Here is a 22,355-nt window from a genome sequence, read left to right as displayed (position 1 = left end):
AGAGAAAATGATAAGGAGCATAAAACTGGCAGCAAAAGCTTCTGTTCACTTGTGAAGAGAAAAAAAAGCTTAGTAAAGATAAATGAAGTTCCTTTACCGTCAGGAGCTGGGGAAATTCTAATAAAAATAAAGGAATGGCAGAAGAATTGGACACATGCCTTGGCTCTGTCCTCACAAAAGAGGGCACAAATAACCTGCCAGAAATGTGAGCAAACAAAGTGAGAGCCTCAAGTCAGAAGGAGGAACTGAAGGAAATCTGTATTGGTAAGCAAATAGTGCTAACGACATTAACGGAACTAAAGGCTGACAAATCACCATGGCCTAATAAACTACATCTCAGTGTACTAAAGTAAGTGGCCCTGGAAATATTGGATGCATCGGTGGTCAACGTCCAAAATTCTATAGCCCCTAGAGCAGTTCCTACAGATTGGAGGGTGCCACATGTAACCCAACTTCTTAAAAAGAGAGGAAAGAAAAAAAAGAGAATTACAGACAAGTTATCTTAACATCAGTAGGGGGGAAAACTATTACAAAAGACGTGATAGCAGAATATTTGGAAAACATTAATGGGATTGGATAAAGCCAGCATGGGTTTATGAAAAGCAAATTATGCCTAACAAATCTGCTGGAGTATTTTTGAGAATGTACCTAGTTGAATAAATAAGGCCAAATCAGTGGATATGGTGCATTTGGATTTTCAGAGGCTTTTGATAATGCCCCATAGAAGAGGTAAGGGGCAAAATTAAAGCTCATGGAATTTGGATTGAGAATCGGCTGACAGAAGGAAACAAAGTGGAAAACGATGTATCTTTACCGTGTGACCAGCAGTAACAAGTGGTAACTGCAAGAATTAGTGCTTGGCCTCAAGTATTCACAATATATATAAATGATTTGGAGGAAGAAACCAATTGCAACTTTCCCAAGTTTGCTGATGACACAAAACTGCCCAGGATTGTGTACTGTAAAAAGGATAAAAGGAGGCTTCAATGTGATTTATAGAAGTTGGGTCAGTTGGCAAATGTCTGGCAAATGCAATACAATGTGGCTAAATATGAAGTTGAACATTTCAGTGTGAATAACAGTTCGGTGTAATTTTATTTAAATGGTGATATATGAGAAATGTATTCTGGATATCCTTGTACACTCATCAATGAAAGCAGGTACTGCAGGCAGTTAGGAAGGTAAATAATCTATTGGCCTGCAAAACAAAAGTATTTTAGTTCAGAAATATGGAAATCCCTATTGTAGTTATCCAGGACCTTTGTCAGACCAAATCTGGAGTATTGCGTACTATTTTGGTCCCCCTTCCTGGGGAAGGATATACTTGTCGTAGAGGAAGTCTACTGGAGATTCACTTGGTTGATAGTGGGGATTACAGGACTGCCCTGTGAGGAAAGACTGTTTCAACTTGCTCGTATTCACTTAAGTTTACAAGGGTGAGAGAGGATCTGATTCTAAAAAGGGTGGACAGACTAAATGCACTGAAGATGTTTCCACTGGTTGGGGTTCACTGTCTCAGGATATAGGGTAGGCTGTTTAGGAATAGTTTAGTTTGGGATTATGGTGGCCATGGACTGGTTGGACAGAGGATCTGTTATCATGTTGTATTAGTCTATCACTGAGTTAAGGAAAGCATTCTTCACTCACAGGTTGTGAGCCTGTGGAATTCTCCACCAAAGAAGCCTGTGGAGGCCAAGTCACTGAATATGTTCAAGAAAGAGATAGGTACATTTTTAGATGTTAAAGGTGTAAAGGGATATGGGGAGAAAGCAGAAATGTGACATTGAGATAGAGATCAGCCTTGATCATATGGAATGACTGAAGTGCCAAATGGCCTACTCCTGCTCCTGGTTTCTATGTTTCTATGTTAATGATTCTTTTTGTAATTCATAATTAACAAACTCACTCTTTGTTAATTCAAAAAAGTCTGATATAATTGACTCCTTTTAAAAGATAACTTGATTTGCATCTAGGAGCAGGGTATCCACAAGAGAAGTTATCCTTTCTAAATCTTGTTGCAATCATCTGATGGGGTTAGTAACTAAAGAGGGGAGACAGTCATCCTTCCACATCCAGAGGCTTAACATTTTGGGGCATCCATCTAGAACTATAAGGGTTCGGTCTAACATCACCCAGGGCCTTGTTGTAACAAAACCTACAAGCTGAGATCAGAACCTTAACAATTGGTTTCGACCATGAATTTATTAGAGACATCAATGAGCTCTTTTCAGATTGGTTTTAACTTGATCACAAATTTTACTAGAGCAGCACAGGTTTCACAGGGTTTCGAAAACTGACCTGTGAAGCAGAGGTGAACTTAAACAGCTTTTCAGGTGGATAATATCATGATCACAGCTGAATTAAAACCTCACTTAAAGGCAATTACTGTCACAATTCCTTAAGGCTAATATTTGGCAGTGAGTGCTTGAGCGGACGTTGACTTTTTTCTAGCTTGGAGGATTTCAAATTGACAAGTTCAGAATGAGAGACATCTTGGATGTGTTTGACAGCACATGATGAAAGGAAGAGCATCACCATCCACAACAATGAAGAAATCTAGCGACACGATCAGCATGTGCACATGAAGAGTGCAGAGGGAGGAGGACAGAAGAAGGGCTGAGGTTACAGGGACATGCAGGGTTTTCAGACATTTAGCTTCTTAAACCAGTTTGAAAACTAGTGTTTCTGCTGGATGACATTGTCTTTGAGGCTGGTGGTAAACACTTGCAGCTTCTCTCCGATCCTACAAAGCTACTCCTGAATCCAGAAACTCTCAGGCAGCTACATAAATGCATACATCAACGATGGATTGTTTCCCTGAACTTCTAATTCTGTAAATTTCCCCTGTGATGATAATAGCCAGAATAAGTGGCTACTCAAGATTTGCCTCTCTTTTCTGGATTTCTTCCAAGTACAAGACAACATAATTCACATGGCAGCCAGAGAACCATTCCATCAACTGAGAGTCATTATAAACTGAAATGTTTACCAATGTGAATCTGGTGTGCAGTGACTAAAGGAGATTTGTTTTTACCTGTATCAGATTCCCTGGGAGTTGTCCATCATCTACACGGCAAAAATCAGGTGCATGATAGAAAAATCTCCATTTTCCTGGATTAGTGCAGATCCAACAATACTCAAGATGTGAGGCACTATCCTGGTCAAAACAGCCTACTTGATTGGCATGCTCTCTACTACTTTAAACATTCACTCATTTTACCATAGATGCAGAGCAGCAGCAATGTATATAGTCTACAAGATGCACTGCAGCAACTCACCAGTGCACCTTTGACAGCACCTTCCAATCTACAACCGCTGCCACCTAAATGTAGAAGGACAACATGTGTGGGATCACTACCACTGAGTCAAAATCCTGGAATTCCTTTTCTATAGGACCATGTGTATTCTCACTCCCAAGTACTGCCACTGTTCACTATTGGGTCATTAGCATTTTCTCAGGAGCAATTAGGAATTGGCAATAAATGCTGGGCCTCCAATTCTATGAATGAATAAAAATAAATAAATCTGTATCTTTTGCGATCCACCTGTTAGAGGGATCAATTTTCAATATTTTCTCTATGAAAACCCTCCTAAATTTCAGTGTCTCCATAAAATCTCTCATGACCTTGGCTTGTTTGCTGATTACCTCAGTTGTCTAGGCGGCTAAGTCTGTGGTGCAGGTCTAATTTCTGTTGTAGCTGAAGTAGATTTGGCACCTGTCTCTTTTTCTGCCGTGACAGTGGAAGACAAATCACCCCTGACGAAAACTATTAAGAAAACCGCTTAGGTTGAAGCATCAACAAATAATGAGGCTAAGGATCTGCCTTTGGAAGAACACATGATGATTGATGAACCTTTGTATCTCATAGTGTCTCACAGAAATCACATCCACTTATCCACATCCCTGAGTTAACCCTCCTCTATCTAACAGCATAGCAGATAAAGAAAGGCAGGCAGACAGAAGCTCCTCATTCTACTTCTTCATCATTCCACAGGGCTGTGACAGACAGATGATTTATGACATGCTGAAACGACTGAAGTCAGTGGTGTACCTGCCTGGAGACTATGTATGCAAGAAGGTAATTAGCTGTAAAATGTTTCTGTTAAAAGAAAGCTTTGCATTTATGCTGTATCTTTCACGGCCTCTTGATGCCCTAAAGCACCCTGCAGTCAATTCGTGGGAAATGTAGCAGCTATTGTTGTGCATTGTAAGATCCCACAAACAGCAAAGAAGTAATGATTTGATAGTCTAGTTTTTAGATGTGACAACTGAGGGACAAGTATTGGTCAGAACATTAGAGGAAATTTCCTGCTTTTCTTCAAAAACTGCCACAAACTCTTCCGCATCCACTTCAATTTAACATTTCATCTGAAACAAAAACTTCAATGAAAACCCGTCAATGGAATGTACCATTCGTACAGCACCAGACTGTTAGTCTACATTATGTATTGATGCCTCCGGTTAACACTAATGGACACTGTACCAGAACAGTATCTATTTATTGGCCTAGCTCTTCATTTCCTCATCTTAACATCCTGCAGTTTCCTTCTAAACTGATTTTGTCTTTAAAACTGAACAGAAATTGATCTTTACTAATTTACTATAAAAGCTTTGTTCCTCCAAACAAAGATGGCTACTTTCATTTATTAGAAGGGGGTAAATACAAAACCTAATCTGGGTTAAACAGTAAATCCAAAAAACCAGTATGAATTGGGCAAATTTACATTTCTATGAAAGAGCAGCAGCTTTATTAGTTTCAGACAGTTCTTATTCAAACACATTCGACAAATATGAGTGCGTCAGTGAAAGGCAGATATTTAGACTGAATCTATAGTTTAATGTGAGGTGGGGGAGCTTTCAACCTGGAGTCTAGCAAGGAATGAGCTTGAGAGGTATACTCAAGAGGACATTTAAGGATGCAGATTCCCACCTGACTGGCTAAAAATAAATCTGCCACATGAACAAATCGGGTGCTCCACGTATTCTGTCCAGGTATCATCAGGTAGGGCTCTATAGGCAATCTGTACAATATTGTCAGGTAGTATCCTGCACATAATCTGTTCTGACATTATCAGTGTTAAGGTATTGTCAGGTAGTGTCTTGCACACATCTTGTACAGATATCGCTAGGTGGGAACATGCACACACATTTGCAGGTGTCATTAGGTAGGGTCCACCATACGCTCTTTATCGATATCAATAAGTAATATCCTACACATAATCTGTCCAGGTATTGGCTGGTATGGTCCTGCAAACATTCTTTACGTAGATCCTCCGGTAGACATGCACACACTCTTTACAGGTTTCATCAGCTAAATCCCTGCGGACAATTTGTAGAGGTATCATCAGACAGGGTCCTGTACATATTCTGTACAGATATCTCCACTCAGGGCCCTGGGCTGCTGCTCATGGGTAGGATAAAAGATATAATTTCAATGAGAATGGTTAATCTTTCTCTTTTGATTAGCACTACAGAATTCTTGCAATTTGAAATACTTTAATCAGAGCATAATATTATATATTTAAGTTGTTTTTATTTTAGTGTTCCATTCTTGTTCCACGAGCATGATTACGTTTGGTTGAATGTATCAACCTCCAACTGACATAACGATTGGATAACGTTTCCTCAAAGTAATAATAGTTAATAGTGGCCAGAATACTGGTGATAGTTACTTCTTTTTGAGTTCTTTGTGCCTATTATGTCCAAAGTAGTGTTTCCACTAATTTTGTTTTCGGCTGCAATGGACCTCTGAAGTCGGTACAGCAGCAACTTCTGGGACTGCGAGTCAATGCTGTGAATGGCACCAGCATACCATTGGCCATGCACAGACCCTTGGCATGGCTGTGCAGCTTAGAGGGCACATAAGTCCAAAGCCAGATAAATGTCAGTCCTTCATACATCTCTGAACACAAAACCATTGGGAATTGCAGTCTTGCTCTGTGTTTGCCAGAAACACTAGCACCCATTCACATGAATTACAAGCTACACCGTTGTGTCACAGATTTTCAAAAACAAATCCATAACCTTTAAATAACATTAAATTAATACATAATTAACTTTGAGTTTGTTGACTTGCTCGCCGAGCTGGCTTGTTTTTTTTCAGATGTTTCGTCACCATGCTAGGTGACATCCATTGGAGTCTCCAATGAAGCGATGTTATTCTACTCCATTTGGAATTGATACTGTTCAGGCTGTTGTGGTGAGTACTGCCATTTCCGGTTTTGATCTGCATGGCTTTATATATGGGGCCCAATTCTGTATGTTTGTTAACAAACAGAACAAACCCGGAAATGACAGTACTCACTATAACGGACCGGATAGTATAAATTCCAAGCGGAGTAGAATAACATCTCTTCAGTGGGGGCTCCACTGATGATGTCACCTAGCATGGTGACGAAACGTCTGAAGAGAAACAAGCCAGCTTAGCGAGCAAGCCAACAACCTCACCCACAACCCGAGCTACAGATCTTTGCCAAAACTTCAAACTTAATTAACTTTATTTCAACCTTTAATCCTGTGCCGGTTTCAGGTATTTCAAAAGGAAAGTTAAAGAATTGAGTAAACCTAAATTTCATTTCATTAACTTAGAATATTATGAACAAGAAATAACCTTTGGTTGTACATCATTAGGAGGACTTTGCTGCTCTTTTTGTATGTAGGGTTGGGCACTTACACCAGTAAAAGGTTTAACAATCAACAGAAAGGTGCAGTTGGGAATTGAATCCAGCTTTATTCTCATGCCTAGCCACACTGTGTATGGATGAAGGGATTGATTTTTAACCTACACATCAGCAGGAACCAGCGAAGCTGCCAGGTGTGCACCCAATTAATTTTTGTTTTTCTTTATTCTTTTACGGAAAGCAGATGGTTTCTTTTGTGAACTAGAGATTTTCTTAAAAAACAAGAATCAATTATAGTTTTGCGGTCACCATTACTGATCAGGATTTTAATTCCAGATATTATTCATGGAATTTAAATTCCAGCAGTTACAAGATTTGAACATATTTCCATAGCTCACTGATACCGCTACACAGCCATCTCCAAACTACACCTGTACCCATTCAATTCATGCCCACCCCATTTATACCCGCCTGATCTGGACAACACAATTTACATGTTATGCAGTTTACATACCAAAAAAATTATACCCTGCACAATTTTCATCCTACAGTATTTACACCCACCTGATTTTTACCCTCCTCTTACATCTAACCAGATCAAAATTGAAGTTAAAATAGTAATGGGTGTATATATTTATTGTATATGTATGTATACAGGTATGGACAATTAAATGCATATATGAATATATATGCAATAAAACAATGTTAATATTTGTATATCTAGTTATACACATATGAAAATTAATTGCACCTTATCCATGAATTATTATTTGGAGTTCTTACTAATCTGAATAGAAGCCAATTGATTTTTATTTCAGGGAGAGATTGGGAGAGAAATGTACATCATTAAAGCTGGAGAGGTCCAGGTTGTTGGTGGTCCTGATGGAAAGACTGTGTTTGTGACTCTACGAGCAGGTTCTGTATTTGGCGAGATCAGGTGAGGTTCCATTAATTGCTTCTGTCAGATTTGTCCAGGTGAGATACCAAAGGAGGCACCTTTGAAGTCCACAAGAACAGGAAACTTGGACGTGTAGGGTGAGTGAATAAGGTAGAAAAATGCTGATTTTTCCAAAGGTGGTTTGAGATGTAGAGATACAGTCAGTGGCATGTTTAAGGTATGCCAAGCATTACTCCAGCGTGAGGTGGGTTCGTCCAAAAACTTTAAACATCAGTGCTTATTAGCAGTAATTTTTACTTTATTACTTCCTGCCTTCAAGATAAATTAAGTGGCGAGAATCTTGAGGCATGTGCTTTAAAAGGTGATGACAAAGGTGATCCAGTGGTAAGTAGGATTTTGGAGGGCATGGAGGATTGGAGGAGAGATCCGGGGAATCAATGGGTGAGTCAGGGTCATGGCAGAGTGGTGTTCTGGGTGAGGTAAGGATAGTGTGGATAGTCAGTCATTAATGAAATTAGAGGCCTAGCTCATTGTTTCAGCTCTGTTCCCTTGAAGGACTTCTAGTTCGGCTACAACTTTCATTAATCCTGCTGAGATTGCTCTCAGACAATGTCCTTTGCAGTGCACAGTAGAGATGGCAAGCTGAGTCTACAAGTTCTGCACAATGCTACAGAATGGTGATTACAACATTATATATTTCTTTAGACATTCAACAAAAGTGAGCACAAAAATACAGCAATAATAGGAACTGCAGATGCTCGAGAATCCAAGGCAACAAAGTGTAGAACTGGATGAACACAGCAGGCCAAGCAGCATCTTAGCAGCACTGGTTCTTTCACGATAATGGAAATGCCCTTAACTTTCTCACAACCATCATTGAGTGTCAACCGTAAAGTATGCCTGTACATTTAGCTCCCTGGCTAAACTAGTCTCAATAAATAACAAGATAATAAAATGTGAGGCTGGATGAACACAGCAGGCCCAGCAGCATCTCAGGAGCACAAAAGCTGACGTTTCGGGCCTAGACCCTTCATCAGAGAGGCTCTCTGATGGAAAATGGTGAAAACAGAGAAAGCTGAAGTGATGCACGGTTCCGGTTATGGCATCAGTCATGACACGCTATTTGATGCTATTAATTTTGAGAGTTCATTATAGCTAAGCTTAAACCTCTGTTCATTCCATTGCAAATATATACTTCCAGTCATTAGTTTTCAAGAAGAACCTTGAATTTTATCCAGAAACCAGTCGGGTGCCCTTAGATTAGAATCAGGAATGGGCAACCCCTCACACACCACCAGCCCCGTGCACCACACACACACCCTCAGCTAAAAATCTGCTAGAAGTGTTCATCTGCTGTTATGTGGCAGTATATTTCCTGTGGAAATTTCAGGCACTATTATTTATTTCAAAAGGGATTTGTCAGACAAGTTTTCCAGTTTCACTCAGTCTTCTCATCTGTGTTAACAGTTTGCTTTCGGTTGGAGGAGGGAATCGACGGACTGCAAATGTTGTAGCTCACGGATTCGCAAACCTCTTCATTCTCGACAAGAAAGACTTGAATGACATTCTAACCCACTATCCAGACTCTCAGAAACTGCTGCGAAAGAAAGCTAAGTCAGTGCAATGGTTTTAGTAATTTCTGATTTTATTAGAGGATAGAATTATTTTAAGATGAGTCATATTTGCACAATTAAGCAATTGGAGGTCATTTCAGGTACAAGGTTTTAAACCCCATTTCTTTGCCACCAGCCATTACCTGTATTTGTAAATAAAGAACAGTAAAGAAAGTTTGCTGGAGAGGCTCTGTAACGTGAAGCAGTCTAACTGCAATAGTCTAGAATTAACTTTGCACTTCCATCGTGATAAGGGTGGTGAAAGGTTTGGAGGGATATGGGCCAAATGAAGGTACATGGGACAAGTTTAGTTTGTGAAAAAGGTTGGCTTGGACTAGTTGGACTGAAGAGTCTGTTTTCATGCTGCATGACATCTTGTGTAACATATCAGATCAAATCTCTTCAGTCCTCCCACACTTAGTCATAAATTATGGTAGACAATTAAACAATGGTTTGAAGAAGGTGATTCAGCAAATATCCCCATCCTCAATGATGGTCAAGGCCAGCACGCAAGTGCAAAACACACAACTAAAGAATTTACAATAATTTTCACAAAGGCAGTGGGCTCTGACAACACTCAAATGATAATCCTGAAGACTCGTGATTCTAAAATATAGCTGTGCCCCTTGCCAAGTTGTGCCAATACAGCTACAACACCGGCTACCCAGCAATATGGAGTATATCCTGTCCACAAAAAGTAGGAAAAATGCATATCAACCAATTATTGCCCATCAGTCTACATTTGAACATCAGCAAAGTGATGGAAAAGACCATTAAGCAGGAGCCACTCAGCTCCTAACCTCTTTAAAGGCTTGGTCCAAAAATGGATATGAAAGCTGATTGTGGTGGGATTTTTATAAAAAACTATTAACATTAATGTAACTTGTGTAAGTGTGGGAACTGTAAAAGTGGAGCATGTTTTCAGTATGAAAAACACAGATGAAATACACTCCAATTTCCTTTGAGAAGATGCAAAGAATCAGTGTCAATGCCAAAGGGAAAGGTATTAACATCGCAAATGATAAACCGTGACAGGAAGGGATAAAGAATATGAAAGTAAGGGGCAACTAATAGAGAAGGCTAGAATTTACAAAGTCAGAAAAATAATAAAACTAGAGGTTCATTATCTGAATGCATTCAAAACAAAAACAGATGAACTGAGAGTGCAAATGGAAATGAATAAGTATGATCTGGTAGCCATTACAGTCACAAGGCTGCATGATGACTTGAAGTGGGACTCGAGTCTTAAAAAAGTACAATACATTTATAAATGACAGGAAACTGGAAAAGGTGGAGGGGTGGCTCCATTAGTAAATGGATGTTTTGGCACAATGGACAGTGATGACCTAAGTTCAAAAAAAAATCACAACGTAGAAACATCTTGAGAAATGTGAAAAAATAAAGGTAAGAGGTCACATGTCAGAGTGGTGTATGTACTCTCTGAACATAACCACATGGGAGGGTGGAGCATAGAGGATCAAATAATGAGAACGTGTGCAAGACGATAATCATGCGAGATTTTAATCTAGACTGTGGAAGGTCAAATGGGCAAAGGTAGCCTGGATGCATTCATAGAATGTTTTCGGAATAAATTCTTAGATCAGGATTTTCTCAAGCCTACGAGACAGCATAATATTTTAGACTTTGTGTTATGAAATGAGAAGGAACTAATTAAAGACATCATAATTTTATATTCAATTTGAGGGAGAGAGGAATGGATCGAAGACTTCTTTCTAATTTAAGAAGGATATAAAATCTAAACTGGCTAAAGTGAATCAAGTTAAAGATGAGGTCAATAGAGATGCAATGGCAGACATTTAAGAGGATAGTTCAGAATACAATCCAACAAGTCAGGAAAATTTCAAGGAATAGATCTGACCATCTGTGGTTAATTTGCAATATTTAAAGGTGACATTAAATGAAAATAAAATCATATAATTGGGTAAAGTCAGAAATTGAAAGGAATATAAAAACTGACAAAGAATGATCCAAAAAATCATGAGAGAAGGCAAGCCAGAAATGTGAAAAGATAGTCAGTGGTAATACTATTGCTGAATTCTTCACCATCAGCATCCTCGAGGTTACCAATGACTAGGAATTGAACTCGACCAGCCATATAAACACTGTAGCTACAAGAGCAGATCAGACCTTGTGAAATCTATAGAAAGTAATTCACTTCCTGACTCCCAAAACCCTGTCCACCATCTACAAGGCACAAGGCAAGAATGTGTTGGAAAAATTTTAGTTGCCTGAATAAATGCAGCTTCAAAAATACTCAAGCAGCTTAGCATTATCCTGTCGAAGCTTGACTGGCACTCCATTAACAAAGAACAAAAGAACAAAGAAACCTACAGCACAGGAACAGGCCCTTCGGCCCTCCAAGCCTGCACCGATCAAGATCCTCTGTCTAACCTGTCATCTATTTTCTGGCGGTCTGTGTCCATTTGCTCCCTGCCCATCCATGTACCTGTCCAAATATATCTTAAAAGACGCTAACGTGTCTGCGTCTACCACCTCCGCTGGCAACGCGTTCCAGGCGCCCACCACCCTCTGTGTAAAGAACTTTCCACGCATATCTCCCTTAAACTTTCCTCCTCTCACTTTGAACTCATGACCCCTAGTAATTGAATCCCCCACTCTGGGGGGAAAAAGCTTTTTGCTATCCACCCTGTCTATACCCCTCATGATTTTGTAGACCTCAATCAGGTCACCCTCAATCTCCGTCTTTCTAATGAAAATAATCCTAATCTACTCAACCTCTCTTCATAGTTAGCACCCTCCATACCAGGCAGCATCCTGGTGAACCTCCTCTGCACCCTCTCCAAAGCATCCACGTCCTTTTGGTAATGTGGTGACCAGAACTGTACACAGTACTCCAAATGTGGCCGAACCAAAGTCCTATACAACTGCAACATGACCTGCCAACTCTTGTACTCAATACCCCGTCCAATGAAGGAAAGCATGCCATATGACTTTTTGACCACCCTATTGACCTGCGTTGTCACCTTCAGGGAACAATGGACCCGAACACTCAGATCTCTCTGTTCATCAATTTTCCCTAGGACTTTTCCATTTACTGTATAGTTCGCCCTTGAATTTGATCTTAACAGCTTGAAACATTTTTTCCCTGTATCACTGTTGAACTATGACAGCAGTATGTACCACACACACACAATGCAATACAGTGACTCAGTTAGCCTCTTTTGATAGAATCCTGCAATCTCATGACCTCTACCATGTAGAAGGCAACAAACACAAGGAAATGCCACCACTTACAAGTTCCGCTCCGAGTCATACACAATTCTGACTTTTCACTGTGTCACTGTTCCTTCACTGTTGCTCAATCAAAATCCTGAAACTCCTTCCTAACAGCATTATGGATGTACCTACACCTGATAGACTGTAATGGTTCATGAGGATAGCTCACCACCAGCTTCTCATTAGGGATGGATAACAAAGCTGACCTAGCCAGCAAATCTCACATCCCATGGAAGGTTTAAATAAATGAGTGAATAGTGTCCAGACCTTGATCCATATTAAGAATAACTGCTAAACTGACTACTTTTAGTTTCATTACTGTTAGTGGACACCACTGATTAAATCAGGTATTTGCTATTTCTAATATATTTGCAGGAAACTGCTGTCGAAAAGTGATGGAAAAGATGTAAAGCCACAACCAAAAGGAATACAGCATATTATCCCTCCAAGACCAGAGACTCCTAAATTATTCTTGGCAGCCCTCTCGATAACAGACAAATTTGGAATCAAGGGAACATTCTCACTTATTAAACAGAAACTCAGAGAATCTGCCAAAATGAAGGTAGGGTAATGAGAAGAGAGTCAAGGGAGAAAATGTTTGTGTTTTAAAAATGTCATCTCCTTATAGTAAAGAATTCAGCAGAACTTTAATCAATCCTTTGCGATTACAGATGAGCACTGTGGAGGTTGTGCTAATCAGGGTTAAACAATAGCAATAACATACCTATGTAGCATTTTAATATAACAAATCCTGCCATGGCAGATGGTGGAATTTGAATTCAATAAATATCTGAAATTAACAATTTAATGATGACCATGAATCTATTGTTGATTGTCCTAAAAATCCACCTGGTTCACGAATGTCCTTTAGGGAAGGAAATTGCCTTCCTTGCCTGATCTGACCTACATGTGACTCCAGACCCACAGCAATGTGGTTGACTCTTAACTGCCCTCTGGGCAATTAGGGATGGGCAATAAATGCTGCCGAGCCAGTGACACCCTCATCCCATGAATGAATAAAGGAAAAAAAAAATCACAAGATATTTTACAGGAGCATTAGAAAGCAAATTAGATACTCTGCCACATAAAAAATGGCCATGAGATTTTCCTTTTAGAGAAGTTAAATTTTAGAGACAGTCTTTAAAGAAGAAAGTGTGGCCAGGAGGTGATGAAGTTGAGGAAAGGAATTTTGGCATGGATGCCAAAGTGCTCAGAAGGTTGTGGCACCAGCTGGGTTTGCAGAGATAGGGAGAGGCAAGGCATAGAGGTATTTCGAAACTAGGATGAGTATCTTAAAATTGAAACATTGCTTGACCAGGAGCCAAATAAGTCAATAGGTAATAGGTAAACAGAACCTGGGTATACATAAGGACACAAAGCAGAATTTTCAAAGACCACAAGTTTTTGAACACAACATGTGGGAGTCCAGTGAGGGATATGTTGGAATAATCAACTCTGGATGTAAAAAATATAGAGGAGGGTTTCAGCAGAAATTTCTTGCGCTAGAATGAGGATGAAGTCAGGTGACATGATGGAGGTGACATGAGACAACGTTAATGATGGTGTGGATATGTGGTCAGAAAGTCACTTTGTGAGAAATAAACACCAAGGTAATAAACAGACTATTTTGGTCTCAAAGAGCTGTGAGTGACAGGGAAGGAGTAAGTCACTAGGGAATCGTCTTTAGAGTGGAGACTGAAGACAATCAACATGTCATTTAATGAGCGAAATAGTTCTATGAGATTATGGCCAAGCAGGCTTTAACTTAATAACGGTGAGGAATCGAGAGACATAATGGTGAGGTGGAGTGGGGGTTGTCAGTGTACATGTGAAATTTGACGTTGTACTCTCAGGTGGTGTTACCCCTCACTCTGGTGACGTCCCACCAAATCTGCCAGCCAATCTGAATGATTTGCAGCTCTGGTCTCAAAGGAGCCACAAAGAGCCATGGTCCCCACGGAGACTACAGGAAGTCTAAATTCCAGGAGCTGAGTGTAAATGCTTGTCTCAGGAGTGCACAGCAAAAACAAGAAGGAAGGCGGATGGGGTTGTGAAGTGGATGGGTTGCATGCTACAAAGACTGATGGAGGTGTGGGATGTCGCAGCAAAGTAGGTTGGGGCTGGTCTAAAAAGGCCAGGATACTGGACTTTAGAAAGGAGCCTCAGGTCAAGAAAGGTGGTCAGTGATGGAGGTTACCCTCCTTCCCACTTTCTCACCTGAGGCCTGTGAAGGCTGACATGGTAACCCCACCCATAACCTCACTCTGGTCGCTGACCTTTCACTGCTGGCCTCAACAGTTCAGATGGGTTGGGCAGTCCTTAACTGACCAATACTTGGCTCTTTGAGAGCCTCAACTGGAGCTGTAACATTTTTGACAGGCCAGGGGTGAGTGGGTATCTGGTGAGAAGGCTATTCAGAGAATTTTACAACCCCTCCCTCCTGAAAATCTATCAATTTGGACCCGTACAACTAGCTGTCACTGCTTAATTTTTTTTTAGAAACTTACGTGAGCAAAACAAAAGGAGGGAAAATCTTACATTCCAAATACAAATGAACACAGAAGTTACCGAAAACTGCAGTTGCTAGAACTCTACGTCAAAGTTCTTTCACAGTCTGAAAGGGTTATTGAAATGCCCATTGTTGTACTGAGACATGTAATCTAGGGGTTTCGGACAGGGCTTGGGGTACTGTTCAGTCTTCACTCAGTTAGCTGTTACCAACCAACAGAAAATCAGCCCAGCTCCCAGCTCTTGAATGCTATCCAATGATGTCCACAGAGAAATGCATCTCTGCAAGCGAATCAGCTCAATTTGTGATTCCAACCACTGTTGGTAATACTCTGAGACCTGGATTTGCCTCAGTGTTTCAAGGTGAACAAGAACACAAAATATGGCTGACAGATTCATCTTAACTCTCCTATAGTTAATTTCTTTGAGCTGAACAAGGCTGGTACAACCACAATGTAACTGAATGATCACCTAGTGTGGCAAAATTCTGAGGCAAGAGGGAAAAAATCTGAAATTAGATACTCATGAAATTACACAAGTAAAGCCAGGGTTTTAGCAGTGGAAGTAAAAGTTCAAAATCTACTGATTATATACCAACATATAGATTTTCATGTATTTACATTGCAGTCTTTCCCAAATATAGTGCTGTATTCCTCATTCTGTTTATGTCAGCTTTGCAAATTTGTACATCAACTTGTTATTTCCAAAACTGCAAATCATATCAAAAAACATAATCTAGCCCACACTATTGTAATGATTATTGATTGTGTAAGTTGTACATAAAATTTTCTACTAACTGTTGCAACAAGTACATGCACTAATAGATCAACAAGAACTCAGCTAGTCCCATTCTCCTGCCCTTTCTCCATGGGCCCGCAAATCTTTCTCTTCAGATACTTATCCGATTTCCCCTTCAAAGCTATAGTTTGATCTACCTCCACCACACACTTAGGCAATGCATTCCATTAATGCACAGCTCATTGTGTAAAAAAGATTGTTCCTCATGCTCTTGTAGATTCTTTTGTCATTCACCTTATATTGGTTTCCTCTGATTTTTTTTTGTCAGTCTTTCTCTCCATCCACTGTCTACACCCCTCACAATACTAAATACTTCTTTCAGATATCCTTCAATATTTTAAGGAGAACAACCCCAACTTTTTTCATCAGTTCATGTAATTGATGTCCTTCATCTCTGAAACCATTCTCGTAAATTCCTTTCTGTATCATGTCTAAATCCTTCTCTATGCTGTTATGGACCAGACCAAACCCCCTCAGAGTATATTAAGAAGATAGCTTTAAAATAAGAAAAAAATTAGGGTCAAGGCTAAGTGTAAGATGTTGCATTCAAATGCAGTTCGATTGATTAAACTACTTGGATTTAAGAGAAACACGTTTTATTTCTACACTACAGGTAAAATACATGCAAAATAGAAATAAAAGAATTGGCTTAATTGTAACTCCATTTAAATGCTTATCAAAATAATATATATATTGCTAATTGCTTCTGATTAACTGTTCCAATATAGTAACATCGCATAAACACATCTTTGGCAAAGGCAAATTCAGTAAAATAGATTGTCTCACATGCAATTCTAGCAGCAGGATCAGAACCCCAGCTTTCAGTTGTCACAGGGAGAGGAATAAAAGCTTCCACATCCAGCTTCAAGACCCCAGCAATTGCTGAAAACAAAACTAAAAATCCTGATTTTATGGAAGTTTGGATCCACCTATTCAGGCTGCTTAATTCGATCCAACTTTATAACAAACAAACCCAAGGGCTCACAGGCTGTTTGTTTTTGGCTTTGAACAGATCACTCCATACCTCTGTCTCAACCTTTCTTCACAAAAAAAAGACAAAATACACTTCTTAAAGCCATGGTATCATCATAAGGCCCAGAATTAGTCATAAAACTGTAGTTGAAGCAAAACCAGCAAGTTAGAAAGATGTGTCATAACTGTCTTGCTTTAAGGCACTTTATTTCTCTATTTTTCAAACACAATTTTGTAAGCCCTCTTAGCCACTTTTTCTCGATCTGCCACCTTCAATTATTTCTGCACCTGTGCACCCAGGTACACATCTACACACTTTATTTTATATTGTCTAAATTCTTTTCTTCTTCTCAAAATATAACTTCACAGTTCTTTGCGCTAATTTTTATCTGTCATGTTCCTGTCTGTTCCACCAACTTATCTTGCAGACCAGACTAAATTGGCATATTTCGTTTCATAAAGAGCATGGAGTAAATTAGATGGGTTTTCAAAACAATTTAAGTGGTCTCGATTACTGAGACTAAATTTCAATTCCGGATTTCTGAATGCCAGCTGTTGCAATGGGATTTTAAATTCCTGTGTCAGAAACAATTGTCCAAGCCCCTTGAGGGCTAGTCCAGCAACATCATTGTAATGCTATTATATCTTTTTTTCTTTAATTAATTACTTTGCTATTTTGCGACTACATTAATATGCTGGTAACTAAGTAAACGTTTTTGCTAGTACAGAACTTCATTGCTGCTGAATAAAGATACTTTTTTGTCAAAGCTTTGCATCCTGCATTCATGAATAGAGCGTAAGAGACTGAGGGGAACCTTATAGAAGTGTATAAGATCATGAGAGGCATGGATAGGGTGAATGTACTCCGTCTTTTTCCAGGGATGGGGAATCAAGAACTAGAGGGGAAAGAATACACAGGAACCTGAGGGGCAACTTTTTTGCACAGAGGGTGGTACAGATATGGAATGAGCTACCAGTAGAAGTAGTTGCAGCGGGTATATTAACAATATTTAAAATGCATTTGGAAAAAATACTAGATTGGAAAAGTTTAGAAGGATACAGGCCAGGTTCAGGGAAATGGGCTTAGGGTGGATAGACATTTTGGTCAGCACAGACCAGTTTGAGTCAAAGGACCTGTCTCCATGCTGTAGGACTCTATGACTCAAATAATGTACCATTAATGCTGACACATAATTACCAGGGACAAAATTAGGAATTGCTGGAAAAATTCAGCCGATCTGGCAGCAACTTGGAGAGAAAGCAGCGTTAACATTTCAGGTCCAGTGAGCCTTCTTCAGATCTGATTGTAGCTAGGTAATGGTGGGTGTATAGGACAGAGATGGCGAAGGGAGGAAGGAGTAAACAATAGGTGGAGATGGAGCCCAGAGAGAGAGAAAACACTGAAAACAAAACTCGCTGGAGATCACAGCAGGTCAGGCTGCATCCAACAGGGAGAAAACACACTAATGTTTTGAGTCTAGATGATACTTCATCAAGAGGGAGTAAAGGTCAACCTGGGAGAATGAATAGCTGCTAATGGAAATCATTAGGAGCTGACAATGTACTTTTTGTGGTATCATAAGACCACATATGTGGGAGTTGCTGTAAGGACATGGAGAAGGTACTTATACCCTAAAATTATTGAACTCGATATTGAGCCCAGAAGGTGGCAGATTTCCAACTGGAAAATCAGATGTTGTTCTTCCATCTTTCACTGAGCTTCACTAGAGCACTGTAGCAAGCCCATCAGAGATGTTGATCAGGGAACACGGTGATGTGTCGAAATGGCAGGCAACCAGAAGCTCAGCGGATGGAACAAAGGTGTTCTGCAAAGCTGTCACCCAGTCTGTGCTTCGTCCCCCTAATGTAGATAAGACCACATTGTGAGCAGTGAACACAGTAGGCTAGATTGAATGAAGTGCAGGCAAGTCGCCATTTCACCTGGAAGGTATGTCTGGGGCCTTGGATAGTGAGGAGGGAGGAAGTAAGCGGACAATTATTACACCTTCTGAAATTGCATGGACATGTGCTGTGGGATGTGAGGACATGGTAGGAGTGGAGCAGGAGTGGACCAAGGTGTCCTGAAGGCAATGGCCCCTGTGGAAGACTGACAAGGGAGGAGAGGGGAATGTGTGTCTGGTGGTGGCATCCCACTGGAGATGGTGGAAATGGCAGCTCATGATCCTTTGGATGTGGCTACTAGTAGTACATAAGGACAAGGGAGACTCTATTGCTATTGTAGAAGATAAGAGAGGGGGTGAAGGCCAAAGTGAGGGCTGAGGGCCCTGTCAATCACAGTGATGGGAAATCCTCAGTTAAGGAAGAGGGTGGACATTTCAGAGGCTCCATTATTGAAGTTGGCATCATTGGAAGAAATGTGATGGAGACGCAGGCACTGGGATAATGGGATAGAGTCTTTGCAGGAATCGAAGTGTAAGGATATATAGTCAAGGTCACTGTGGAAGTCAGTGGGTTTGAATTGGATACTGGTGGCTAACCTAAGGCCAGGAAAGGAAACAGAGATGTTGAAGAAGGGAAGGGAGGAGTAAGAGATGGATCAGATGTAGGAGAGAGCAGAGTAGAAATTGGAAGGGAAATGGATGGATTTTTCCAATTTTGGATGAGAGAGGGAAGCAATGATGATGTCATTGATGTCTTGGAGAAAAAGTTGTGGCTGGGGACCAGAGTGGGACTGGAATAAGAAATGTTCGATGTACCCCACAAAGAGACAGGCATAACAGGTACTCCTAACTACCCCTTTGACCTGAAGAAAATGGCAGGAGTTAAAGGAGAAGTTGTTCAAAGTGAGGACGAGCTCGGTGAGACGGAGGAAGGTGGTGGATAGACCGTTCATGCCTTTTTCTGGGACGTAGCAGAGAGCCCGGAGACCATCCTGATGTAAATGTTCACAGTAAAGAGGAGGTGGCTGGAGCTTTGTATAAATGTTAAATGAGGAAAATTGACTCTGACCGATCAGAGCACTACCTTGAGATATGAACCAGCAAATGGCTGTCACATATTTTGCAGAATTGCATCCTCCATGGCAACACCTCTACCAATCAGAGTCCACTTACCAACTAATCAGCACTCTCCTTTTATACAGAGTAATTGTTGGTTTTCCCTTTGAGTTGGTATTCTTGCAAATTGTCCTTTCAAATGCAGGACAAAATGCTTCAGCAGAATATGTCTTTCTTCAGCAAAACTTAAGCAATTAAGTATTTAACTACAAACCTACATGCTTGGGTCGTTTGATTAGATTTAGATGTTGTCTCTTGTTCTTGCAAAGTAACAAATAGCAACAACCTTTGGTTCAGTAGTTAACACTGCAGCCTCACAGTGCCAGCAACCTGGGTTTGGTTCCACCCTCAGGAGACTGTCTGTATGGAGTTTGCACTATTTTTCCCATGTCTGTGTGCTCCGGTTTCCTCCCACAGTTCAAACATGTGCAGGCTGGGTGGATTGGCCATGCTAAATCGCCCAAAGTGTTCAGGCATGTTTAGATTATGTGGGCTATTGGAGGATGGGTCTGGATGGGATGCTCTGAGGGTCGGTGTGGATTTGTTGGGCTGAAGGGCCTGTTTTCACAAAGTAGGGTTTTCTTTTTTAAAATTTGCTTCTATCTGCAATACATTTTATAAAACGTACAAGTTTTACTGTTTCTAATAATGTTTTCACTGTCCCAAAGTTGTCTGAGCAACCTATGTTTATCTTTGTTCTTTCTAAATCAAAACTTTGCTCTGGAGTGTCAATATGATTAAGGTGATGGATAAGTGGGCAATTTAAACAGCCTAAAATTCCACCTGCATTTTCATTCAGTTTTGAAAGCATTGTAAAAATATATCCTTATTCTCAAAATCAGAGCATAATTCAGAAATCTGTGCTGTTTACTATTCATGCTACTTTTATTGTTTGTATTTTCTTTCTTACCCCGTCCCCGAATTGCCGTCTAGCCTCTTCCAAAGCCTCCTGCCTCCCCTGTCCATCGCCGATCACCTGTTCCAGTGGAAAAGGTGGAGGATGACGATGATTATGATGACGATGATGAGGTTCTTTCCAAATCTTCAGATTACTCAGTGCTGATCAGAATGAGCCCCTCACACCGCAAGTCTAAGGGACAAATCTTATCTGTAGAAGTCCCAACTGAAGGAGAAGAAGAAGATTCTGAAAAATGATACTGCTTTGGATTTGTGTGTCGTGCTGTTAACAGTACCAGCTAAAAACTAGGCTTGAGATGTCAGTTAAAATGCATTCACTAACAGTTAGGCTCACAGTGCCACCAATGCATCCATAATGCAGATAGACTTGCAATGATAATATGTCATTCACAAACTCAGGATGTCTCAAAGTGCTTTACAGTCCAATAAATGCTTAAGTAGCCTCTGTCGTAACGTAGGAAACACAGTGTTTAATTTGAGCACAGTAAGGTCTCACTATCATCAAATCTGTTTTAGGTGCTGTTATGTGCTAGCTACGTTGAGAAGATCAGAAACTGTGACCAGTTGCTAAACTAGTTACGCATGTCAACAAGAAAATCAAACTGTGTCTGCCGAGGATCAATTCCAGGGGAATACACTCTCAGAAATTACTGAATAATGCATCCCAGACAGTGCAAGTATCAAGGGATCAGCAAATAAATATTTCCACAACACACATGAAGAAAGATTCTGGAGATATACACAATCATTCATGGATACAGCTCATTTGTGTGATCACAACATTTTCGAATATATTCTATGAACCCCCAAATATATATAACTGTTGTACATTACACATAATAGACATGCCAGACACACACTCACGAAACATATGGGAGCTAATCCGACGCACAGCAGTAGCAGAGCACATGTATTTAGTTGCATACCTACCACCTACAAATTTTACCACACTGAATGTAGACTGAGAACACTAACGTACATATGTCACTAATTATTGTTAAGCCATTAGCGTTGAATCTACATAAATGAAACTAAATGTGCATGTTAATTATTATAGCTGTATGTAGTTTTATAAAAGTGGTTTTGCAATTCTAAATATCTTTTACTTTTCTGGACATTCCGTAATCAGCCATTCTTTTCAGAAACAAGTTATTGTCATGGTGAGCCTTTGAAATTGGCATTACCTCTATAAAATAAAGCTTCATGATATGTCAATTACATGTTTCTAATAATTTGCTGGGTAAAAGTCAGTAAGGGAGGAAGGGAATCCTGCCCTATGCTGCCTTACTTGCCCCTACCCTGGAGAATAACATTCTGGTTTCTGCCTTGATCTCTTCCAACAAGAGATTCCTTCAACATGAGGACATCTGAAATTTTGACTCAACTTAGGTTGCATTGTGCAACTCCCCCACATTCATCCAAAATGGCACAACATGGGTGGAGGCATTATTGGTGGAGTTTCAACACCCTGGGGGATAAAGGCAAATCAATGTAGTCTTTTAACCAATAATTTACTGACAAGATAATTTCAGGAAACAGCCTATCAGGTCCACAATAAGGAGAAACTTGCACAGTCTCAAATCTAGCGTAGGCAAGATTCCTATTTATTTTAATGTGTACAGTTTCAGACATACCATCAAATGCACATGCAGACAACTAATTCAAATTATATTGTCAAAATCTTTGGAAGAAGTCCAATGGGCACAATATTATTCTCTCTGGGGTTGAAAAGAAGAGGAAATAATCGAGCAA

The 22,355-nt window shown here is 40.1% G+C and overlaps 1 protein-coding gene across 9 annotated transcripts in view; it reads left to right on the top strand.

Moving 5' to 3' along the window:
* The window catches only part of LOC125459854 (cyclic nucleotide-gated cation channel beta-3-like), a 189,249-nt gene extending 167,431 nt beyond the window's left edge, over positions 1 to 21,818 (top strand). For all 9 annotated transcript variants that reach the window (XM_048546802.1, XM_048546800.1, XM_048546806.1 and 6 more), the window contains 5 exons: positions 3,996 to 4,079; positions 7,440 to 7,558; positions 8,987 to 9,133; positions 12,766 to 12,952; positions 20,619 to 21,818. In XM_048546802.1, coding sequence (XP_048402759.1) covers positions 3,996 to 4,079; positions 7,440 to 7,558; positions 8,987 to 9,133; positions 12,766 to 12,952; positions 20,619 to 20,840 — 759 coding nt within the window. In that variant the 3' untranslated portion in view covers positions 20,841 to 21,818. The remainder of the gene's footprint in view (positions 1 to 3,995; positions 4,080 to 7,439; positions 7,559 to 8,986; positions 9,134 to 12,765; positions 12,953 to 20,618) is intronic.
* The last annotated feature ends 537 nt before the right edge of the window (positions 21,819 to 22,355 follow it).

This window comes from Stegostoma tigrinum, chromosome 16, assembly GCF_030684315.1.
Source record: "Stegostoma tigrinum isolate sSteTig4 chromosome 16, sSteTig4.hap1, whole genome shotgun sequence".
Lineage (NCBI taxonomy): Eukaryota > Metazoa > Chordata > Chondrichthyes > Orectolobiformes > Stegostomatidae > Stegostoma > Stegostoma tigrinum.
This window is presented reverse-complemented; position numbering and strand designations above follow the sequence as displayed.